General features: G+C 40.2%; 1 protein-coding gene and 1 long non-coding RNA gene across 4 annotated transcripts in view; one reads left to right on the top strand and one right to left on the bottom strand.

The window, feature by feature from the left end:
* The window catches only part of LOC122772395, a 32671-nt gene extending 20100 nt beyond the window's left edge, over positions 1 to 12571 (bottom strand). Inside the window, exons 1-3 of one of the 2 annotated variants that reach the window (XR_006360775.1) lie at positions 12428 to 12571; positions 12002 to 12198; positions 8104 to 8208 (exon numbers count right to left, since the gene is read on the bottom strand). This is a non-coding gene — a long non-coding RNA (uncharacterized LOC122772395). Of the gene's footprint in view, positions 1 to 8103; positions 8209 to 12001; positions 12199 to 12427 lie in introns of those variants that run through there. The other variant, XR_006360774.1, reaches the window with a different exon arrangement.
* large2 (LARGE xylosyl- and glucuronyltransferase 2) overlaps positions 1 to 22163 on the top strand; it is a 43237-nt gene extending 21074 nt beyond the window's left edge. For both annotated transcript variants that reach the window (XM_044030412.1, XM_044030411.1), the window contains exons 2-15: positions 7977 to 8215; positions 13091 to 13383; positions 13773 to 13855; positions 14034 to 14157; positions 15875 to 16046; positions 16337 to 16441; positions 16623 to 16735; positions 17638 to 17763; positions 18759 to 18914; positions 19226 to 19389; positions 19777 to 20055; positions 20143 to 20289; positions 20832 to 21027; positions 21641 to 22163. In XM_044030412.1, coding sequence (XP_043886347.1) covers positions 8116 to 8215; positions 13091 to 13383; positions 13773 to 13855; positions 14034 to 14157; positions 15875 to 16046; positions 16337 to 16441; positions 16623 to 16735; positions 17638 to 17763; positions 18759 to 18914; positions 19226 to 19389; positions 19777 to 20055; positions 20143 to 20289; positions 20832 to 21027; positions 21641 to 21838 — 2256 coding nt within the window. In that variant the 5' untranslated portion in view covers positions 7977 to 8115 and the 3' untranslated portion in view covers positions 21839 to 22163. The remainder of the gene's footprint in view (positions 1 to 7976; positions 8216 to 13090; positions 13384 to 13772; positions 13856 to 14033; positions 14158 to 15874; positions 16047 to 16336; positions 16442 to 16622; positions 16736 to 17637; positions 17764 to 18758; positions 18915 to 19225; positions 19390 to 19776; positions 20056 to 20142; positions 20290 to 20831; positions 21028 to 21640) is intronic.
* The last annotated feature ends 1183 nt before the right edge of the window (positions 22164 to 23346 follow it).

Below are 23346 nucleotides of genomic sequence, written 5' to 3'. Positions count from 1 at the left end.
AGATTTTATACCTCACAGTATAGTTTGTCTCTTTGTATATATTCCCCACTCCCCACCTACACACACAAAAGTGATGACATTATTTTTAATTATATATATATATCTATACATAGCTGTGAGCCTGCAGGAAAATGAAATGAAAAGGTCATCCCCGGTCACAAAGCCACTAATCCCACCCCACTCTGATAAATCACAGGGAAACACACTCAACCTCGCAGAGCAGGCCCTCATGCCGACAGAGGAGCAGATTAAGCCGAGCACACCCCTGTGAGCCCCAAAGGAATCAGAATTAAAATACAAACAGAAGAAAGTCCCTTTGACATTTGCAACAGGAGCTAAAACACAAAAGGAGTGAGGAGAAGGAGGTGGACACACAGTGACAGTGGCGAGTGCGGAATATTTGACCAGTGAATCTGTGGGATAAAAAAATATGTCAGATTAGAAAAACTCTCTCAGATTAATCCTTCAGAAAGGCTCCGAGGGGGAGACGAGACTTAGGCTACGGCAACTCGTACATGCAGGTTTTTCAAACACTGGTAATCCTGATTAAAATGAGGTGATTGTTTCTTGTCCGTTGCCAGTGGATTCTAGTTGTCTTTGTGTCATTTGTAAAGTCACTGTTGGGCCAGTAAATGTGAAGGTCAGTGGCTGTTAATCATTTACAACAGGGGGTAGTCAAGACGTCCGGGTAGAGAAAATTCCCTCAAGCCAAGGTCCGGAACATTGTAACATCAACAATGTATTCAGTTTAGTGGTAAAGTCCAAAATACTGTATATTTAAAAATACATATCTTCAAACAACTGACTTTTAAATCAAAATGTGTCCATTTAAAGTGCATTAGTCATATAAAAATGAAAAACAAATGTTTTAATCCTCATTTGTACTCAACTAAACGCTATGACTCTTTTGTATGAAGCTGTGCCTCCGATGCTCCGGCAATTATTTTACAATAAAAGCCCCATTCATAACAAACATCATCTCAAGGCACTTTACGCGGTAAGGTCAAAACCTTCTACAATTACTATAGCGAAACCCAACAGGAACACAATGAGCAAGCACTTGGCAACAATAGAGCGAGACAAAAACGGCAAGAAATCGCTAACAGAACCAGACTCGGAGACCAGGAACAGTGGTGTAACAGGTGTTTGTCAAGAATCAATGACAGTAATAACAATTATCAGCATCTCGTAGGGTTAGGGTTGCCACAATGCCATCTGGGATTAGTTCCAACTTGCTTTTCAAGTGACCCTGAGAACAAAAACAAGCCATAAATGAAGGATAGTAATTAGTAGCTATATAATATATGGTTTTTATAGTAATTGATTTGCAGAGAGGAAGAGCACAAACGAGGGGGAGGTAGATTACTGTATACATCGTAGTCCTAAAGCAGGGGTGTCAAATTCATTAACAATAACAACATTTATGTCCGTCTTGCCTGATTTCCTCTGCTGTATTTCAGTAGAACAGCACATACTGGACCTGTAATCACATGTATCTTCGCTTCTTAATAATTGGCTGTATTCAATATTTTTTTACTAGATGTATAAAGCTAAAAGAGAGGGAGCCAAATACAAATGACTGGCTCCGTGCTTTCAAAGTCCACATTTAATTTGTTTGTTTTACTGGCAAGGTAACTTGATAAGTGTGGTACTAATCAGCAGAAAAGAAATATCTTGTGGGCCGAACACAATTGCATGGTGGGCCGGATGTGGCCCGTGGGCCTTGAGTTTGGCACCTGTGTCCTGAAGCATCCCATACTTTATGGTCTATTTAACTTAAGATGGGGCTGTGATTTACAAACAGATATGGCTGTATTTAAAAACAACTGAAAACAGTGATGATGTCATAATCCCCCTGCAGAAAATTGTTGAGTGACACAAGCTCATTGTGTCACTCATTGTGTGTAAGCTCATTTTCCATATAAATAAACATTGGAAAGTTGACTTTCTGGGGCCAAAAGACTTTTTTGTATACAGTCTAGGTTTCGCTTCAGTCTCTGAAAACATCCTTTTTAAGCTGAAAGGAGATGATATAAAGTGGAACAGTGTTGCATGGCTTGTTCGTGTATCTTAATATCAATACCGCTAACTCCTAAGTCATGTGACGAGCTGCAACTGAGGATTATTTACATAATTGAATGATCTTTTGATTATTTTCTCGATTAATCTATTAGTTGTTAGGTACATAACATTTCATAGTTTTTATGATTGTGTTATTTTGAGCAAGAAAACCAGAAAATAATCTGAAAACTATGTAGTAAATGTAGTAATCATTTCATAATCAATTGATGTGTATCGAATCAACATACAAGTAGAGCAGAAACAATTAATCGATTAATCGATTAAATTATTCAACAACTATTTTGTTAATCAATTAATCGATTTGAAGCTTTTTTAAAAATTAAAACAAGATTTCCGATTGTTTACGCTTCTTAAATGTGAATATTTTCTTAATTTCTTTGCTCTGGATAAAACAAAAATCATTAAAAGTTAATCATTTTGGTTTGTGGCCAAAACAAGGAATTTGAGAACATCATCATTTCCAGGTTTGATGAACACCGATCAACATTTTGTTTAAGGTTTTCTGATATTTTATGGACCAAAACGATTAATCGAATAATCGAGAAAATGATCGACAGATTAATCGGTTATGAAAATAATCGTTGATGAGTCTGACTGTTATGAGTTGAGCAGTTCTATTGTTAAAGACATTGTAACGGATGAAAAACGTTTTAAATGATACCCACAATTCCTGTGTTGTAAATGAAGCGTTCACCGGCCTTTTACTACAATAATAAGTCATATTTGTCGTTTTATTTGACATTCATTTTAGCTGTCCTCAGGAAATCAGCCGTTTTGTAGAAAATGACACATGGATGGAACAAACGGCGTTAAAACGGTGACGGAGCGGTACATGGCAGAGAGATTTGTCCTTAGCGAAACTGTGTCTGTGTCCTAATCTATCCTCTCTCAGGAAATCACAGGTAAATGGTTAATAGGTAAAGTGTGTGTGTGTGTGCGCGCGCAATAGACAGAGTGGAGTTGATTACCCATCTTCACTCTTATCTCTGTCCTCTAATGCAGGAAGTGCCTGCTGATTATTCCCTTCATCAGGACTATTCCCTCTGTGATTATGTAGGTGCTAAAAAGCCCTTCAGTTTGAACAGCAAAATGGCCGCCGGACTAAAACACCACTTTCAACTCTTAATTGCATTATCATACTGCATGTTCACCATTCACTGAGGGAACTGGCAACGTGGGCGTTGGATTTCACCTCTATTTTCCATTTTCATCCTTTATTTTGGATAATTTGGCAAAAGAAATTGAATTGAATTTTGAAGCACTTATAAGACATTAGGACTGTCCCAAACAATGCTACTACAATGGTGTTTTTGATACCAGTGCTGCTGACTGATACTTGCTGTTTTTCTTGTTACCAATCTCCGCCATGACATCAAAATATGTAATTAAATATTAATAATCCCACTTTTAGGAGACAATGTTTTAGGCCCAGCATTAACTAACACTTGTTGGACCGTGTTGCACTAGAAGAGGACACAAGGAAATGTCAGCACAGATGAGTTTTGTCTTTTCACTAGCAGTGATGAATGATATTTTCTTTTCTTTGCGTCACAAACTTCACATTAATCCACAAAGCTTCCTCCACCTTTGCTATTCCCTTCTGCCCTTTAAGCTGCAGCATGAATCCTCCTCCAGTTAAGGTATTCATCATACTAAAAGATTACTTCAACATTTTAACAATGAGAGATTTCAAAAAAAACAAAAAACATTTCCACCTCCTATTGACCTCCAAATGTATCCTATTGAGTCTGTTTTTGCAGAGCAAAAATAATTTAAACAAAGCGTTCAGTGCTGGAATTTGCTTCTCACCAACCTGCAGTGATTGTAACAGCACCAAGGTTAACAGATTTATTGTGTGGATGAAATATCTCAGCTACTATTGGATGAATTGCTAGGACGTTTATTGCAGACATTCTCGGTCTCCCAAGGATAAAGACTACTGATTATTGCGATCCTGTCACCTTTTATCTTGGGCCAATGGTGATAAAATGAAATTGAAGTCCCCCCTTTTCACTTCAGAAAAACCCCATAGAATCTGGTGTCAATAGATACCATCAGCATTCACTCCCGGGTCAAATAACTGCAATGGATGCCGGGCTGAACTATTCAGTTTCAAATTGCGAACGTGACTCAGACTAGCGACTAGGATTTGCCAGTTAGATGGCGTGTCCCATTTTTTAAAATCAAAACCAAGAGGGAGAACTCTTGAAAGCAGCATCATCCCATTCACACTTGGTTTGTTTGCCTCTATGACACTCACTGTGGATTGGGTAAGATTATCAGAGAGTTAGGGGAGGCTGATCTCTTGGTAGAGAGCCGGTGGGAAAACACATGTATGCAGAAAAATACACATGGAAGTGTGAACATTCAAAGAATCACATCACTCAAAACAGTGTCAGTGAGAATCGATATAAAGCAAATTTCAAAATATGTGTTTTCTGTCAGTCTGGCAGACATTCACCAGCATGCTTTATAAGCAAAGAGCAAACAAGAACGGAACAGCAGTGTCACTGTTTCTTGTAACCTCACGTGTCTCCTGACTCTAAATGTCAAGTTTCAATTTGCCCTAATTTTCCTCAGACCAAGCCAGGGGTCTCTTTTCTTCTCTCAATGTGAAAACCTCTCATTTAGAAATCAAGCTGATAAATAAAAGTGTATTTTGTGTCATCAAATCCAAATCGCTATGTCAAGTTTGATATTGAAAACCAACCCAAACGCGACAAAACTTGTCCCGTCCCTCTTTGGATCCACATATTTACTGGTATTCTCAAGCATCCCAAATATTCTACTTCTAATTAGGATTAGGTCTACTGTATATAATTCTGTGTTTTATTTTGAAGTTGCTTTTTGTAGTTCTTAATACGACAAACTGTGTCTGTATAAAAAAAACCTATGTGTGATATTATCTTAATTCTAAGGATCATATTGGTTTTGCTGCTCCAGATTAGTTTTATTTGGGTGGAAAGGGGACAGGGTGCAGGTTGCAGATCCCTGGACTCAGCCTTATGAATCTTACGCGACTCAAATTTGTCTCAACCTGGCTCGACCTGTTTCTTGGTTCCTTCGGGCTCAGGTTGGGCGTCAATGCTCTACGCTAGAAAAATAAATAAGGCGATCGCCTTGCTTCTTCAAACTCAATCTGTGTGTAATGGTTTATACACACACAAAAAGTTGTCACATGAAGCCAGAGTCCCATCAGCGCAACACTTCGTGTGCCGAGTGTTCACTCTCTGCTGTCACTCTGTTATCCTTTAATTTACAGCCGTTACTCGCTGAGTTATATGTCATGACCCTGCGTCAGCCCACGCCGCCACTGTCATCCCGGCAGTGCTGTTATAGGCTCTGATTAGACAATTGAGAGGCTGCAAAGCACTGCAGTCCTCCTACACTTCGCATCACCAGCTGAGCCCTTTGTTTTTACGGCGGCGATTAGAGCCCAGAAGTGTAAGCGCTTTGTGCCGAATCAACAGAAGCTGCCTATTAAAGTCCTTTTTTAGTGGCACTGTCCCTCACTTTTATACCCTCACTGTTTCTCCTCTTTTAGGAGCGTTAGAGGCTGAAAGGCCGACACACCTCCACCTCTCTCAACTCAACCTTATTTACTCACTATTCTCTTTTCTTTTCTCCTCCGCAGTACTTAAATCTACCTTTGTTGTCCTTTCTTCTCTTCCACCATCTTGTCATTAATTCACCATTTGAGTTGCCTTTCTTCCATGTGTTTGTCTCCTTTCTTTTCCCCTCTTTTATCCCTTCCCTTAAGTCCTCCATTCCCTTCCACATACTTCAATGTCAGTGCCTTCTCCTCTTCCCTTCACTTATCTCCATCCTCCCTTGGTTCACTCTCCTCTTTGTCCCCTCTTTTCTTCCCCTCTCAGCACCTTTCATTGCTCTTAATGATAACCCCACAGCACATACATCAGCCTCACAAATTAACTCATAAATCATCTTGAGGTACTTGAGAAAAAAAATCAGAAGCAGGGCAGATTTTTGTTTGTGGGCTTCTGTTCTCGGAGCAGACAGTCGTCATGGTTTCAATAATGACCTGTGTCTGTTTTTTGTTAACTAGAAAGTTCCTGATTTTGACAAAGAATCTCTGATAAAAACCTGGAAACCACTTCAGAACAGTCAATTATTTTTACTATTGGTTGCAATGGACCCATAACTGTGTTTTTACATATAGTCAAAACCAGCTGAACCTTTCCTATCGCAATAGTGTTGTCCATGAATTCTGCCAATTCTCGTGGACCAGTGTATTATCTTTGGGTTTCCATTGAACACCTTTACCCTATCTTAATGTCCAATCTGTGAGGGTGCATTCACAATAGCCTCTTTTGATCGAACACTAGTTTGTTTGCTCAGAATGTGCGTTTCTTTTTGCGACTCTGATGCGCACCAAAAAAGTGAAGTCTGGTCCGCCTAATAACGCAAGTCTCGGTTCGCTTAAAGTGATGATGTCCCGCATTAACCAACAGAAGGGTGAGTTTTCTTCTTCTCCTTCAGTAATTCTTTATGCAGCGCCGCCTCAGGCGGGGAGGGGAACACTTTTTTTCAAAACGTTCGGTTCGTTTCACTTAAGTGCGAAAGCAAACTCTGACCGGCTGAATGTTGCAACCCCCAACTGAACCGAGTCCCCAATCACACAGAGTCTGGCGGACTATTAGGTGTGAAAAAGAGCAGCTACCGCACCTGTATATGCTCTGTAATCATATTTTTAAGAGTTGCCACACAGCAGCTGATGACTGTGAATTGATTGCAGATTGCTGGCTGGGTTGGACAAAGAAAAGAGAAGACGCCTGTTGGGTTTAAGTCAGATTCAGTTCTGAGGCTCATTGACTTACAGCGTCAAAGGCAGAGCACTTCAAGAGCAGAGACGTGTGGTCTCAATTTAATAAAATAAGGCGCTTTTTTCCTTTCTAAGCACTGACAACACAGAATCACAAGCTTACTCAATAACCTTCAACAGAAATAAAATATTTTCATTCACATATGTCTCTAAAATACAGTATTTATTTATGTCACCATCACTGATGTCACATGAATAAGCTGGAGGTTGTGCTGATGTTCTAGTTGTTTTGTCTGCTGTTTTCCATCACAGTGTGTCCTTCAAAAGTAATCATAAAACCTCAGTTCTCTTACTACCTTGGAGCCCTTTCACAGCTCACAGACCTCCCCATCACGGAAATGCCAGACCAGAATTAACCCTGCTCTTATCTCCCTCCTTATCTGAATCCTTTTAAAACCAAAACATTAACTTCTGGAGGTTCACCTTGAGCTGGACACTTGAAACAAACTCTCTGCTTACAACCAAGCGGCGCTTTCCTTGCTGTGTCCATTCATGTGCTCACTTGGAACCAGCCGGTGAACTTGTAATCATGACATACACATCGTGAACTGTGTATGCGTTACAGGTCATAAATATGACGGGGAATAATAATTAAAATGTGTTCATCCTATGAGCACAGTACACAAACACAGTTGACAGCAGGATATTGATGTACAGGGACAGGCCTTTTCAGAGATAATCTAATGCAGCTGCTGGACCAGCTAAACCAAAACAGACGTCCAATAACATCACGCTCTGCTCAAGACATCAGTACTCTACTGTATATTTACATAGGCAATATGTTTCCTGATGTCTTGTGATATAGAGTGTTACATATTATACCATTCAGTTTGATGTATATTTGGATTTTGCATGCTTTATAGATTAAACACTTCCCTCTTTCTTGATGTGAACATGAGTGAAATAAAAACCACATCAGTCAGCGGAGGCAAACAACCACTGGGCTTTAATTCTACTTTACTTTGGTCCATGTCCTACTAACATGGAGGGGGTGGGGCTTATGTCCAATACATTTTGAGTGGGATTCTGAAGTCTGCACCTCTTTCCTCAGATAACAAGATGCTGCAGGGACCAGACGAGGGACTGAGCCCGACCTGAACAACCCTTCCCCCTCTCCCCCTTTCCTCTCCTCTCCCCTCCCTCACCCCACCCCCACAACCCCCCAGAGCCCGCAGCGCTGCCATCCCACCATGAACCTGCTGTGCCGTGGACGCCTGAAGCTGCTGGTGGTGTCACTCACAGCGGTCGTCCTGCTCACCTGGCTCTACCTGCTCGCTGGAAACCTGGAGAGTGAGTACAAGCAGAGCGTCCCGCTAAGAAACATTCGACAGTCGAGCGAATTCTTGCTGTGCAGAGTCAGAGTCAGAAACTGATTGATAATAAAAGACTGGAGTTGTGGTTTGGGTTGAATAGAGTCACAGGAATCTGACCAGAGAGAACAGAAAACATCAATTATCAGTTGTTTTTATGCAACTCAGCTCCACATCCACGTAATCTGACGATTATGTTCATTTTTTTTTATATATACACAAGTGGAGTCAATTTTCCTCTTTGTATAATTTTTCATCCTTTCATTGAGGCCTCAGCTGTCAACAACAGAGGGTCTCTGAGCTACACACACACACACACACACACACACACGTTTGCACTTCATCCATAATGAGGACACTCATAGATATAATGCATTCCCTAACCCCTTACCCTAACCTTAACACTCACAACTAAGTGCCTAAGCCTTACCCTAACCCCAAAACCAGGTCTTAACCCCCAAAAAGCCTTTTAAAGACATGAGGACCAGCCAAAATGTCCTCACTCTATATATGATTTTTGGTCCTTACAAATCCACAAACACAAGAAGCCACACACACCTCTCATGATTTGAGAAATTATACGATAATTGGAAGTCATCAACCGCTGACTTTTTCTTTTTTTTTTATCCAAAACACAGCATCTAAATTAACATATTTGTTTCTGACCAAACAATGTTGTTTTTACACAGACTCCATTTGCCTCTGTGTCTGATTTGTCTCCTCTTTTCAAAGCATTTGTCCTAATGCATAGTGAATTCTGGGATACACTGGACTTTATCTCTCAGAGACTAAATGACACATCTTTGCCTCCAATTGCAGCCCTTAACAGGGATAACGTCATCAAAATAAAAAGACAAATATTGGCCTAAAAATAATTGCCCATTTTCACTTCAAGATGGAACTTAATACTTCATCATTAGAAAAGATCGAATGACCTACTGTCCTAGAGTCAGGTTTGAAATCTCAGCAAAAAAAATAAAAAATATGCAGAACCACTTGAACCAGAGATAATTATATATCTTTGCAAAGTCCTGAGCATCCAGTGGTTTCACGTCATCAAATATTGAAAGTCAAGTTCAGCAGAACCTCCATTAGTGGCTGATCTGGAACCTTCTCCGATGCTTTCAGAACTGATTTTCCATGAAATTTTGTTTTTGGAGGAAGCAAAAGCAAGATTATTTGTATAAAACATTTTAACAGCAGGGGAATTCAAAGTGTTGTACATAAAATGAGCTAAACAGTGTTGAGATTCGTCCAATGTCCTTGAAATTGTGACTGGGTGAAAGAGAGGAAAGTTAGAAAGGAAGCTGAACTACCTGGTCATTTTTCAAAATAAGTGTGTGTCCCTTGACTCAAACTGTTGGTCGCATTTTACAGTGAAAAACTATGAGCTCAAGCATAAGCCAACCACCACTGCTGCACTGTATAGACCATAAAGATCTGAGAACTGGACTAACATGATCCATGTTTGGAAAGCAGCCCAAGAAAGACCTCAATTACTTTTGGAATAGATTCAGTTTAATTTGGCTTTGGCAGGATCTCTGTAAGAAAAACAGTTGATAGTTGAGTCTCATCTCCGTGTGGTTAAATACTAACTTTGTGTAACAGAGGCTCTCTGTCCTTCTAAAATGTCCCTCCAGATGGGCAGGGACAGATGCTTCATACATGACAGATGACACGAGGCAGTCTCTCCGTCCGTGGTTTACTGTTACTGTTGATGCTCTTTTTGGAACATAAGAAATCTTTGTTACAAAATCAACTAGGGCTGAAACATTTACTCAATAATTAATGGATTACTAAATGAATCGTCAACCATTTTTGATCATCTGTTATTAAGTTTGAGTGCTTTTTTAAATAATTAAAACCAGTTTCTCAAATTTTTCAGCTTCTTAAATGTGAATATCTTCTGGTTTCTTTGCTCCATTCAACAAAGAAATCCTTAAAACTGAATAATTTTGGTTTGTGGACAATACTAAACAACTGAGGACATCATCATTTCCAGGTTTTCTGACATTTTATGGACCAATTACTCGATTAAACGAGACCATAATTGATATTAAACCAATATTTGTTAGTTGTAGCCCTAAAATCAACACTTTAAATGTCTCCTAACCAAGTGTCACACTATCACACAGAGGTAATAAACATCATTATCTTTATTGTTGAATGTCATATTATTTGCTGATGACAGCCAATAAGATAAAGACATGCCAATGCTTCATCCCAATCAGTTTTTTGTAATGTACACATTTAAAAAATGCAGTACTGGAATTTGTGTACAGTATATGATCCTACATGTCAGCAGGCTGACATGACTGTGATTTATAACCTACAAACCTGTTTTGATGCTACATTTGGCAGCCTGTGAGGTAGACTGATGGGTCATAAAACTTTGACGCGGAACATGATCCTCAGACGTCCGGCAAATTATTTATGACTCTGTCCAAACCTGAGGTGTGGGTTTTCCTTTCCTGATCCTAATGACAGGAGCCCAGAGGAGTCCAGTGTGTTTCTGGTGTGGAAACTTATTCCAACCCCAAAAAATGCGATTGGTCGAGGTCGGACGCAGATACTAAGATGTTTTTTTTTGTTATGCAGATAATATTTCACTACATGTTGAGTTTAGCTGTGCAGGCGAACACCACTTATCCAAGGATGTCTCAAATGTGATTGACAGCTAGGTAGTCACAGTGTTCTGATCACTTTCAGCTCTTACAGTATGAGTGATGAAGAATTTCCCTGCTTGCAACATCAGAAATAACCAGACTGTAGTCTGTGCTCATGTTTCCTCCCTTCACTGTTATACCACAAGAATAAAACCATTTTCAAGGTTTATAATGTGACTGCACCAACTGAGAATATAAAAACAATTTATACAATACTATATACCTAACTGAAGTATTTGTATCTTGAATATTATATATACTATACTAAATTTACTGTTCACATTCATCTGTTTTACTAATATTATATATATGTGTGTATATATATATATATACACACACACACACACACGTATATATATATATATAAATATATATATATATATATATATACACACATATATATATATATAAATATATATATATATATACACACATATATATATACACATACATACATATGTATATTTACTTTTGAATTTATTTTACTTTTTTATCTTATCTGGTGTAGATAAAAAATACTATGCCGTATCAACTTGGATCAAATAATAACTTTAATGAAAAGTAAATTAATTGTTTGGTGCCTGAAATGAACTAAAATATTATGAATCTTACTGAGAATGAATATGAATTTAATTGTTTTAATGTGGGCTGGTCCCTTTCTTTGGTTCACTCAATATATTTTAACCCTGGAATAATGTAAATGTTATTTTAAACCCAATCAGTATTTATAATGAATTCTAATTATGAGTCACACACACAGTACTTTAAAAATAAATCAGTGTATTAACTTAAAAAGATGAGCATTATACAATAAACTAAAATTATCACTTGTTGAAGGCATAAATCCAACTGTTTCAGAATATTCACAGATCTTTCAGTAACATTTACAGTACCTTTAAATAAACAAACAGTTCAATATCCAAATAAATGACAATGTTCACACTGTACTTCAACTCAAAACAGTCTTTTGAAATAAAATGGTGCAGGCCTGATTTAATGCTCCGCTTCAGTTAGACAAGCAAAATAAAATGAATTAAATGATATTGATATATAAATATATGTAAAATGATAAATGCACATGCAGTTGGTTTTGTACTCACATTGTCTGTCCTCAGTTAGCGTGTGATGTGTGTGGAGATGATGGGAGGGGAATAAGGAGGTTATGGATGGATGGTGAGGAAGAGGGAAAAGAGAAGAAGTCCAGTGACCATGGCCATGACCCGCGTGGCTTCTCACTCACAGCCGATACAGCTCCGAGGGCAAACAAGGTCCAAGAAGTATATTCCGGTCCCGTCCTCTGGCGAACATAAATACATACATGTCCTAACTAGTCATATCGACAGTCTCTACCCGCTTCCATGAGCTCATTCCGAGTTCACATAACAAACATAATGTAAGGCTACTACAACTAGCTTAACATGTGTAAACAACCGTCAGCAAGCTAGCGCGAGCTAAACGCTAATCACGTTTAGCATTCATATTATTAGCAGTAACCCAGTCCGTGATTACCACAACATAATATTTACCTTCTGTGTGCTTTTGTACGTCCATATATCTTTGATAAACTGTGCATTTATTCCGGCAGGAGGACAATAATCTGGCATTACAGCAAAACCACCTGTGTCATCTCTTAGTTTCTCTGTGTTGGTCTAACTAACCTGACTACTCAATGTCCCACCCCCGTATCTCACGATTGAAAACAGGCAACCAATTGACAAGCTTTACAGGGATAATTGACAGTTGCCTGCACACTGAAATCAAATATGTTTGGTTGATGCCGTCAATCAAACATTATTATATTATTAACATTGTTAATCATTGTCTTAACTTAGGCTTCTTATTTTAAACAGACAACACAGACTGTGTCTATATTACAAATATACAAATAACAATCAAATTAACCTTTTTTGAAGGTTAATTTGTGTTATTTTAGACTGGGCTACATTGGTTGAAAATATCTCCAGATCCTAGCCTTCAACAGGGGTAGGAAAAATGAGAGACAGGAAATGAAGATGACGAGATGTAGGAGCCAAAAGAGGAAGGGAAGGACAGGGCTCTTCAAGAGAGGAAGCTGTAACAGGAGAGTAACATTAAAGTGGGAGACAGCGCAACGAAAAGAGAAGAGAGACATAGAAGAAGTCATTAAACTCACTCACTCACTCCCTCTCTCTCCCTCTCTCCCTCCTCAGATGGTCGCTCCCTCCTCCTGGCTCCCTGCGTCGCCGACACCCCGGCAGCCCAGGTCCTAGAGCGTGCCGTTCTGGAGTCCCGAGTCCGAGAAGTGGAAGAGGAGAACCGGCAGATCCGGCTGCAGCTCAGCCAGTCACAGGGCATCGCCGCTGCCCAGCAGCCCGAAGGGAACTATGGCAACCAGCAGTGGGGAGCGTCTGCAGACACGGGTCCTGAGGATGGGGACAACACAGCAGAAGAGAAGACCAATCGCACAGAGTGTCCCAGATTGCCAACCGTCCAGAAGTGTGAGGTCAGAACCGAAAACACATCACACATTAATAACATCCTGTTCACACAATGAAGCACATGGTCATTCAAGCATAACAATCCATATAACCTAATAATAATAAAACCAAAATAATAATAAATGCTCCCTCAGTTCTATAGCAGAAGAGATTTTTGTTTATTGTACTCTGTTATATGTGCTATAGTAAAGTGCACGAGGTGTGTTTGCAGTAAAAGCACTGTCACCTCAGCGCATTTCAAATCACTGAGAGAAGCTGCAGTGTAACCTTAAGGTACATGCTCGCTCGCTCTTTCAGGGGTTTCAGTATCAATATTAAAACAGCAAATCATAGACATGTGAAGTACAGCTTGGTAAAAAAAACCTCACGTTTCATCGTCTCTCTGTCCCTGCAGCTGATACACGTGGCGTGCGTTTGTGCTGGTCACAACGCCAGTAGAGACGTGGTCACACTGGTCAAGTCCATCCTCTTTCACAGGTGAGTTGGGTGATGTCCTAGTTTTTTCCCGGGTGTGTCTTTATTATATTTATGGTTATGTATATGTTACTTCTTGGTTTTGTCCTTGTTATGTATGTTATATTCTGGTTATACATTTTAAGCCTTAACATGTGTCCTGAGTAATCTGAACACAAGTTTTATGTGTGTACTTTTGCAGGAGAAATCCACTTCACTTCCATTTCATCACCGACACAGTAGCCAATCGTATCCTGAGTTCTCTGTTCCAGTCCTGGATGGTCCCGTCCGTGCAAGTCAGCTTCTATGATGCAGATGAACTCAAGGTAAAACAGGGAATGTCATGAAAACATAGAAGAACACACACACACACACACACACAAATACATATACAGTACCTCTCCTTAAACACACCATGTCATTCCTGTCAAAGAGAGTCAAAGCCATATCTGACATCAACAAAGGGAAATCTGCAGTGGCGAGGTTGTGAGGATACAGAGACAAGTAAAGATGAATGTATAGTATTTAAAAATCTCTTTGAAGAGAGGAGCTTCACCCCAGAGCAGCATCAAAGAGGGATCAGGACCAAATCACACATCACTGAGGGGCTGTCCACACTGAGACCAGTGTAGTTGAATCCGTGTTGTTTTTTTAATCGTATTGGCGTCTCTTTTTGAAAACGTGTTCCATAGTGGGAAAATCTCAACTCTCCCATGCATTTTAATGTAGTCGCCAGTGTTATAATTTTAAGCATTTTAATCAATCCGGGGGCCAATGAGCATTTAATCTGTTCAAGAAGGGGCCGGTCTAGAGAAATAAGTGGGAAAAAGCTCCAACTGTTTTGCAACAAGGAGATTCATGATAACATTTTCAAAGTAAAAGTGCTGGTTTTGCTATGGAAAGATGTATACTTCACAACAAAAAAAACATATCTATGATAAATCTAAAATTAAGTAAATAATAGCGTAGTATGGTATTCTGTCTGGCATCTGTGCTTGAGCCAACCACGCTTTGTTCAAAGGAAGATGAGGCAGAGGGCACGTTTTCATTCTAACTTGGGGGTGCTGTGTGTGACCTGCGGGCCAGGAGTTTGACACCTCTGGATGCATTGTAACGTCTTCTTCTCTGGTTTTTGGTGTAGTGTCACAGCACCACTTACAGGCCTGGCATATTCACTGCAGCGTTATGAGTCGGCCGTTTTGGGGAGTTTGTGTGGATAGAGACATTTCCTGAAACAATACTGTGTTTACAGGAAACTTTAAAGACAAAGATGTCATGTTTTGGATATGGTCTGATTCTTTGTGTCTGTCGCGCCGTCCGACACATCTGTAAACAGAAACAATGTACGTTTGAAGTTAACTCCAATACAGGCCTCAGTCGTGTCCACATTGGCCTCACTTTCCAGAGACAGAGACTAGGTTAATTTCTTCGTGACAGCTACAGCAGCAGGTAATAGAGAGTGATGAGCTGGTGAAACATGTTTCTCCTAAAGTCAACTGACACTTCAGCACAAAAACATCAAACTCTTTATTTTTCATGAAAATCTGATGAATGATAAATGTGCCCTCACTGTGACGGGGAATGCGAGCGTGTGTGTGCGAGTCCAACCTGCATCTCCATCCTTCACATCATCACATTCCCCTCCCTCACGGTATTTGCGCTGAACAATGAGTCCTTTGTAATGTCAGATGCCTTCGACCTGCAGTCCCTCGCTCCCGTTTCCATTAGCTCACATCAAACCATAGAAAATCTGCCCAGACTTTAAGCCGATTATATTTGCAGATGATGCTCTTACGCAGATCCAATTACTCTGAATCAAGAGAATGAATTAAAATACGTTATTTGCAATTTGAAGGGGGGTAAAAAAAAACACTTTGTGTCTTTGCCAAAATCTGCTGAAAATCTCTTTGTGTTAATCCGTGTGAACACTGCTCATAATTAATGAACAACTATATAAATGCTCTAACAGTCTTTGCTTTGATATAAATAAATGTTGAAACCGCAAAAAAAAAAAAATTCAATTTGTTTCCTGTTTTCTTTCAGTCTGAGGTGTCGTGGATACCCAACAAACACTACTCAGGTATTTATGGCTTGATGAAGCTGACGTTAACCAAAGCTTTGCCCTCCGACCTGTCCAACGTCATCGTCCTAGACACGGACATCACCTTCGCCACTGACATCGCTGAGCTCTGGGGCATTTTTAGGAAATTTACAGGTAAGACATTTTGTAAATTAAGGTTATTACACAGTGTTAAAGGACCACTGCGTAGGATTTAGTGGTTTAGATTTAGTGCACTTTTACCTTATGCTTCCTATCCAAGTGTATATGAGAATCTATGGTGGCCTCCAGATAGTGTAAAATCAGATTTGTGAAATATCTTATAATGTAACAATTAAACAGTTTTTTTTAAACCTGGATTACTTAGCTCTTCTTTTGTAGTAGACTAAAACTAGACTGGATCGATAACTGGAAATGCTTTTGTTCTTGTCTGACTGTGTTCACAGATAAGCAGGTGATTGGTCTGGTGGAGAACCAGAGTGACTGGTATCTGGGGAACTTGTGGAAAAACCACAAACCCTGGCCTGCACTGGGACGCGGCTTCAACACAGGTATCTGAAAAACAAACAAAAACACAAAAAACTGATTGAAAAACTTTGAAAGACTGAGCTCATCCAATGTGGTGATATTTCACAGATAGACAAACACATCATATAAAGCTGAATATCTATAATCTATCGGACTCCACAGGGATCATTCTGTTGTTCAGTTTTCCCTCCTCTTTTCCCGCAGGCGTCATTCTCCTCTACTTGGAGCGGCTGCGGCGAATCGGTTGGGAGCAGATGTGGCGGCTGACGGCAGAAAGGGAGCTCATGAGCATGCTCAGTACGTCGCTTGCAGATCAGGTCAGGGCCACCTCCAACCACCAGAGACAAAACACTGATACAATAGAACAGAGGTTTCCTTTTCTCTGATTCTCCGTCGAAGCCATTCTTAACTAACAAGGACAGAAACACTGTGACAAAAATACATGAATACAGCCAAGAGACGACATCTATAGCAACTTTTTTTAAACAAATGGGGGTTTCTGGTAAACATTACTGACTGCTATCTGCATATGAATGCTGCTGAAATTGACCTGAGGGCAAGCAAAGCCTGCTGAAACGTGATTGGTCAAACTAGAAATGGAAAGCAACATGCTCCCTCCCCCTGTTTATAAGGATTAAATCAATATAGAATATACATGTGTGACTAAATAAAACAGAAGCTCATAAACGAGCGGTTAAATATTCAAAATTGAGATTTTGTTTTTTTGCACTCACTGCAACAAACAGCTCTGAGTCTCACTCGTCCTCATCTCACACAGTCAGGAAAGTCCAGACTCATTCTTTTCTGAGCATCCTTTCACTTCATTCCTTTCAGGAGGTTGTTTTTTTTGACAAGCTTTTACCTCGATTGAGCTTTAAAGGACACAAAGGAGTCGACACGCGGGGTGTCTGTCTTTGTCATGTAGTGCACATGTTATAAAAAAAATCAAAGCTGAGGTTGCCTTGGAACCTGCGAACACATTCAAAGAGACTCATAATGTGGTTCTCCCCTCTGATGCCGTCAAGAGACGAGCTGCGGTGTTTTGAACCAAAATAAGGCCTTAATGTGCCGGTGATTCATACATTAAGAAACTCCTTTGGTTTGTGCCTCTGATGAAGATCTGTAATAACAAAACTGCTTTCAGGCCAAATTTGACCATTTAAAAATGACAGCAAAAAGTGTTAACGTTTAAAAAAAAAACTCTTGTCTATTTGTACAGGACATCTTCAATGCCTTTATCAAGCAGAACCCGGTGCTGGTGCATCAGCTGCCCTGCTTCTGGAACGTCCAGCTGTCGGATCACACTCGCTCTGAGCAGTGCTACACTGAGGTGTCTGACCTTAAGGTAAGCGGGGCACATACTCAAAGAACATCAGCTGTCTGAGACTGTATGTCAGGGTTCCTTATGTTCTCAACACACCTTAACACCCTATACAGTTGTTACATTGAGACACCGATGGGTAATTGCACTGTAGCGAAAGACTGATTAAAACATTATTGCCACAATTTATCACTTAACAAAAGATACAATCTACACTTCTTTAAGTTAAACAGCCCATGCCAACATCAACATAGGAATTGTTACTCCATCAGTAAGTTCTTATTCTTAAAGATAACCAGTTACTGCTTTACCCTAATCTTCACCCAGCCACATTTCAAATCTTAGCCCTGCCTCATTAGGACCAGGTTTTGGTCTCCATGGGGACTACTGGTTCTGACAAGGTCATGGTCAAGTTTATTTGGCCCAAGTGCTTCACAGTAATAAGATACTAAAATAACGACAATATAAAACCAATAAAACAACAATAATTATGAGTTAAGAGAAGATGAAAAACAAGTTTTAAATTTAGATGTTAAAAGCCAAGGAGAAGAGGTTTGAGCAGTGACTTAAATATCTCTACAGTCTGGGCAGTGTGTATATGGAATGGTAAAGTGTTCCACAGATTTGGAGTAGCCACAGAAAAAGCTCGATCCCCTCTATGTTTTAACCCGGAACATCTAAGAGAAACTGGGTGGTTGACCACAGTGCTCTCACAGGGGTGTGGATCTTCAAAAGATCTCCTTAATAAGACGGAGCCAATCCATTTAAAACTTTAAAAGTCAGCAATAAAATCTTAAAATCAATGTGGAAACAGACAGGGAGCAAGTGAAGGGAAGCCAAGACTGGAGTTACATGTTTACGCTTCCTCATACCAGTTAAAACACCAACTGCAGTATTCTGAACAGTTCTGAACAAGGTCTGTGTTTATGCAAGGAAATGCAAGTACACACTCTTGTGCACAAACCAAAGTAACCAAAGTAGATGCACTCAGTTGCCTCCACCTATTGCTGTGCTCGCAGGTGATCCACTGGAACTCTCCGAAGAAGCTGCGCGTGAAGAACAAACACGTCGAGTTCTTCAGGAACCTCTACCTGACCTTTTTAGAGTATGATGGGAACCTGCTGAGACGGGAGCTGTTTGGCTGCCCGAGTCAGGCTGGCTCCAAGAGCATCCAGGTAAGACACACACATGCACTTCACAGTATGCTTATTCAACATCCAGGCTACTTCTGGAGATTGGAGTGTGAGAACAGCTGGCTAGTGCTAGTGCTGCAGAAAGGGGGCGAGAATTATATTGGTAGAAATGTTCTAAATGGTAAATTTTGATGAGAATCCAAATTCATACAAATGGATAAATTGCCTGTGGTGCTGTGGTTTACTGTCTGGCAAAAGAAACAAATCTTTTTCAGTCACAAGCAACAGATTTTTATTAATTTAAGCTTTAACAAAAAAGAAAACCCAAAAAAGAGAACTTTCTGTTTTTTCAGCTGCAAACGGCTCTGGAGGAGCTGGATGAGGACGATCAGTGTTACGACTTCCGTCGGGAGCGGCTCACTATTCACCGCGTGCACCTCTACTTCCTGCAATACCAGTACACACCTACAGAGGATGACACTGACATCACACTGGTGGCACAGCTCTCCATGGACAGGTAACTGGACCAGAACATAACATAAGCTGCTTTCAGACCTGCACTAGTCCACATTGCCTGAGTGTTGTCCAGACCACATTATCACCATTGTTATTACCAAGCTGGAAATTGCATTAGATATAAGATGACATTATCAAAACCTATGACCAGTGTTACCACAAAAGCTGCTCTGGACATTTAGTTCATCAAAGGTGTTGAAGTGATTATAATAGTATAAAGAACACTGCATGGTGGTAGAAGAAGCAGTTTTACAGTTGTCCATGCTTGCCCTGGGGAACACCAGCTGAGAAAATAATCTCATTTATTTTTTATCAACAAAGATAATTTAGTTATTTTCCTGGGAATTTGCAAACCACACATGTTTCACATGTGATGTTCTCTGTGCAGGCTGCAGATGCTGGAGGCCATCTGTAAGCACTGGGAGGGCCCCATCAGCCTGGCGCTCTACATGTCTGACGCTGAGGCTCAGCAGTTCCTGCGCTACGCTCAGTCGTCCGAGGTCCTCAAGAACCGCAAGAACATCGGCTACCACATTGTCTACAAGGAGGGACAATTCTACCCAGTCAACCTGGTTAGGAACATCGCCCTAAAAAACGCCAACACGCCGTATGTGTTCCTGACTGATGTGGATTTCCTGCCAATGTACGGTCTCTATGATTACCTCAGGTAAGAACAGCAGTTTAAGAAGTGGAGGGATGCAAAATAAACTGCTGAAATGTATCAGTACCCACACGCTCTGTTCCCTCACTGCAGAAAGTCTGTGGTGCAGCTCGATATGGCTCACACTAAAAAGGCTCTCGTGGTTCCAGCTTTCGAGACACTTCGTTACCGTCTCTCCTTCCCCAAATCCAAAGCTGAGTTGCTCTCCATGCTGGACATGGGGACCCTCTACACCTTCAGGTACCAGTATATGAAAACATTAACTCACACCTGGTATTAACATCCTACCTGAATGTGCCCTCAGATTTGATCACAAAATTCATAAAAATAAATCACATTTAGAAGGCAATGCCACAATGTTAACTCCAGTAGTCATTGTTTTCATGTTACAGCAGTGTGAGTAGAGCTTTGATTCCCTCACTTCCCCCCAACTCTTTTCTCTGTCTCTACCTTGCACCAAGACATTCACACACAGACTCGCATTGACTTCTATTCCTTAACCTAACCACAATTCAAATCGTAACCCTAAACATAACCAGTTAATGAGATTCTGTCTCTTTAGGACCAGGTTTTGGCCTACTGGTTATGATAAGTTCAGGACAATTTAAGAGGTAACTAATAAAACTATACACTCACATTGCCATCAGCCATGTCTGTGCAGTCGTACCCAGGAAGCATTTCAATGCAAGGTGTGAACTTGATCAGATCTCTCGGGACCAATTTTAAGAGCCTTACTCTCAGTGGGTTCATTAGAATCTTTTCTCTTCTCTTGGTCACCTCAGGTATCATGTGTGGCCCAAGGGTCACGCTCCTACCAACTATGCCAAATGGCGAACAGCCACCACCCCCTATAAGGTGGAGTGGGAGTCGGACTTTGAACCATATGTTGTGGTGAGACGAGACTGCCCGGAATATGACCAGCGATTCGTGGGCTTTGGCTGGAACAAGGTGTCCCATATCATGGAGCTGGATGCACAGGTATGCCTGTGTGAAAATTCACCTCACGTGGTGGGGCTGCACAATATAAGCTGGTGGCATTAAGCCACTCTCATTCGTCCTTGCAGTCACTGCATTTCATTTTGTATTATGTGTACACTAGGGCTGTCGAATGTTTAAATCTAAAATCATAGAATTACTGTAGATTTAACACAAATGGAGCATATTGAAATTAAGATACTATTCTTTTGAAGGGCTTTAATTTAAAATATGGATTATCTGCTGTGAACTGCAGATGGCACTGGTATGCACTTACACACTGTAGACCAAAGGGCCATTGTTGTTTTATTCAGTTATTGTAAACAACTGCAATTTCCTATCTTTTTCCATTAACGATAATTTGTTAATGGCACTTTTTAAGCACGACGTCCAACACAGGAATCAAACCGAACAATGCCGAACTGTAGATCAGTTAAACGACTTAAGAATCAAGAATACATGTGTTAATCTCCAACATATAGCAAGTGTGATATTGGTAATGGATGGATGGTTGAGGACAAAAACTGAATGAGAGAAGAGGAGACACTAATTTAATGTTTAGGTTTCATTGTTTTCCTTTTTCCTTCATCTCATCTACTTTGTTTTTTCTTCTCAGGAGTTTGATCTGATGGTCCTCCCCAATGCTTTCATGATCCACATGCCGCATGCTCCCAGCTTTGACATCTCCAAATTTCGCTCCAGCTCCAGCTACCGCAACTGTCTGAACACCCTGAAGGACGAGTTTCACCAAGACCTGTCTAGGAAGTACGGCGCGGCTGCTCTCAAGTACCTCACCGCTCAGAGGAACATTTAAAAGCTGCCGAGTAAGGCTTCCATTGACGCCTCCCTTAGCGCTGGACCAATGAGCTGCAGTACAGGAGGTCTGGCTCATACTGACACAGCTCTGCGTGGCAGGCCATAATGATGCAGAGATGAGAACTTTGACATGACGAAGGGGAAGATAGACTTTCTAAATGTAGAACTTACCAGATTGAGAGGACAAGAGTGGAGTGTGGGTTCTGACTGGACAAGCTTTATAGCCGGAAAATAACCTTATTCTTACAATTTGTTCTGACAATCAGGGCTTTTTCCAGAAGACATAAACCTGTCCTTCCATGGGGACATATGGACATTCAACTCAAAAAAAAACTAAGAGAGAATGACAATGTGAGGCCTGTTGACCTGGAGAAAGATTTAAGCCTTATCGCTTTTCATATGTCATGACTTTCCCCTTTTTCTAGCGTAAATTAAAACCAATGAATAGCAAACATTTTGATTATGACTTTACATGAGAATCATTCTTTTTTTTCCTGTCTATTTTTTGTTCTCTGACTCCTGAAAATCCATTGTGCGTGTGTGTGTGTGTGTGCATGCACGCCTCTTGTTTATTGTCAGAATAATTTTTGCTTTTGTCCTGATCATATATGTGCATGTCAACAGTTGGACTTCATGTGTGTGTTCAAAACATTGGGTTTTTTTCTAATCCTCCTGAAAGAAGCAAAGGTCTCGATAATGAGAACATTAACAGACATACATATGCATACATATATGTGTTTGTACATATATGATAGGGACCAACTCACGTGACCAACACTAACATCTGACAGTGAGTTGCTTATCGATGAAGTGTTCAGCTTTAAATGAAACTCCACATGGTGACGAGGCATTTTTATGTAGCATCTCATAGTGTGTCTGACTCACTGTTTATATGTGTCTTCTACTGAACTACATTACCCACAACACCCTTGTTTTTTTGTTGTTTTTTTAAGTCCAGCTGAAATTGCACAACTTGAGTACACAGGACTTTAAGTCTTGGTGGAAGTTAAGTTTTACAATCATTTTAGTGTTTTATAGCATCAAAAAAACAACTTATAAACATTAAATACATGTACGTGGAGGTGGCAGAGTTTCCCAATGGTTTTAGAGTTACTTTGAGATGTCATGTATCATCATTAAAAAAAAGAATCTTTAAAAACACAGTTTAATTCTAGTGAAAATATGTTAGTTTATAGCATAGGAATTTCTCCAATCTCTCACACAATCTCGAGCTACAGTTGTAGCCCAACCATGCTGTTCACTTGGGCGACTACCCTTGTCGCAGTTTACAAGCAACAAACGATTTATATCCGCTAGGAGGTTAAAATTACCTCTTTAGCTTGTTTTAAAGGGTAGTTTCCTGGTTTAGCGTGCAGCTAGTTGTTAGCAAGCTGACAGAACATAAAATTAGGCTCCTCCTCAGTCCCCAAAAAAAACGTACCAACCTAAATTTCGCCATATTTTGTCACTGTTGTCTTATTCTTTGATATACCGGCTTCTTATCTT

Source organism: Solea senegalensis, linkage group LG7 (genome assembly GCF_019176455.1).
Source record: "Solea senegalensis isolate Sse05_10M linkage group LG7, IFAPA_SoseM_1, whole genome shotgun sequence".
In the NCBI taxonomy this organism is placed as follows: domain Eukaryota; kingdom Metazoa; phylum Chordata; class Actinopteri; order Pleuronectiformes; family Soleidae; genus Solea; species Solea senegalensis.
This window is presented reverse-complemented; position numbering and strand designations above follow the sequence as displayed.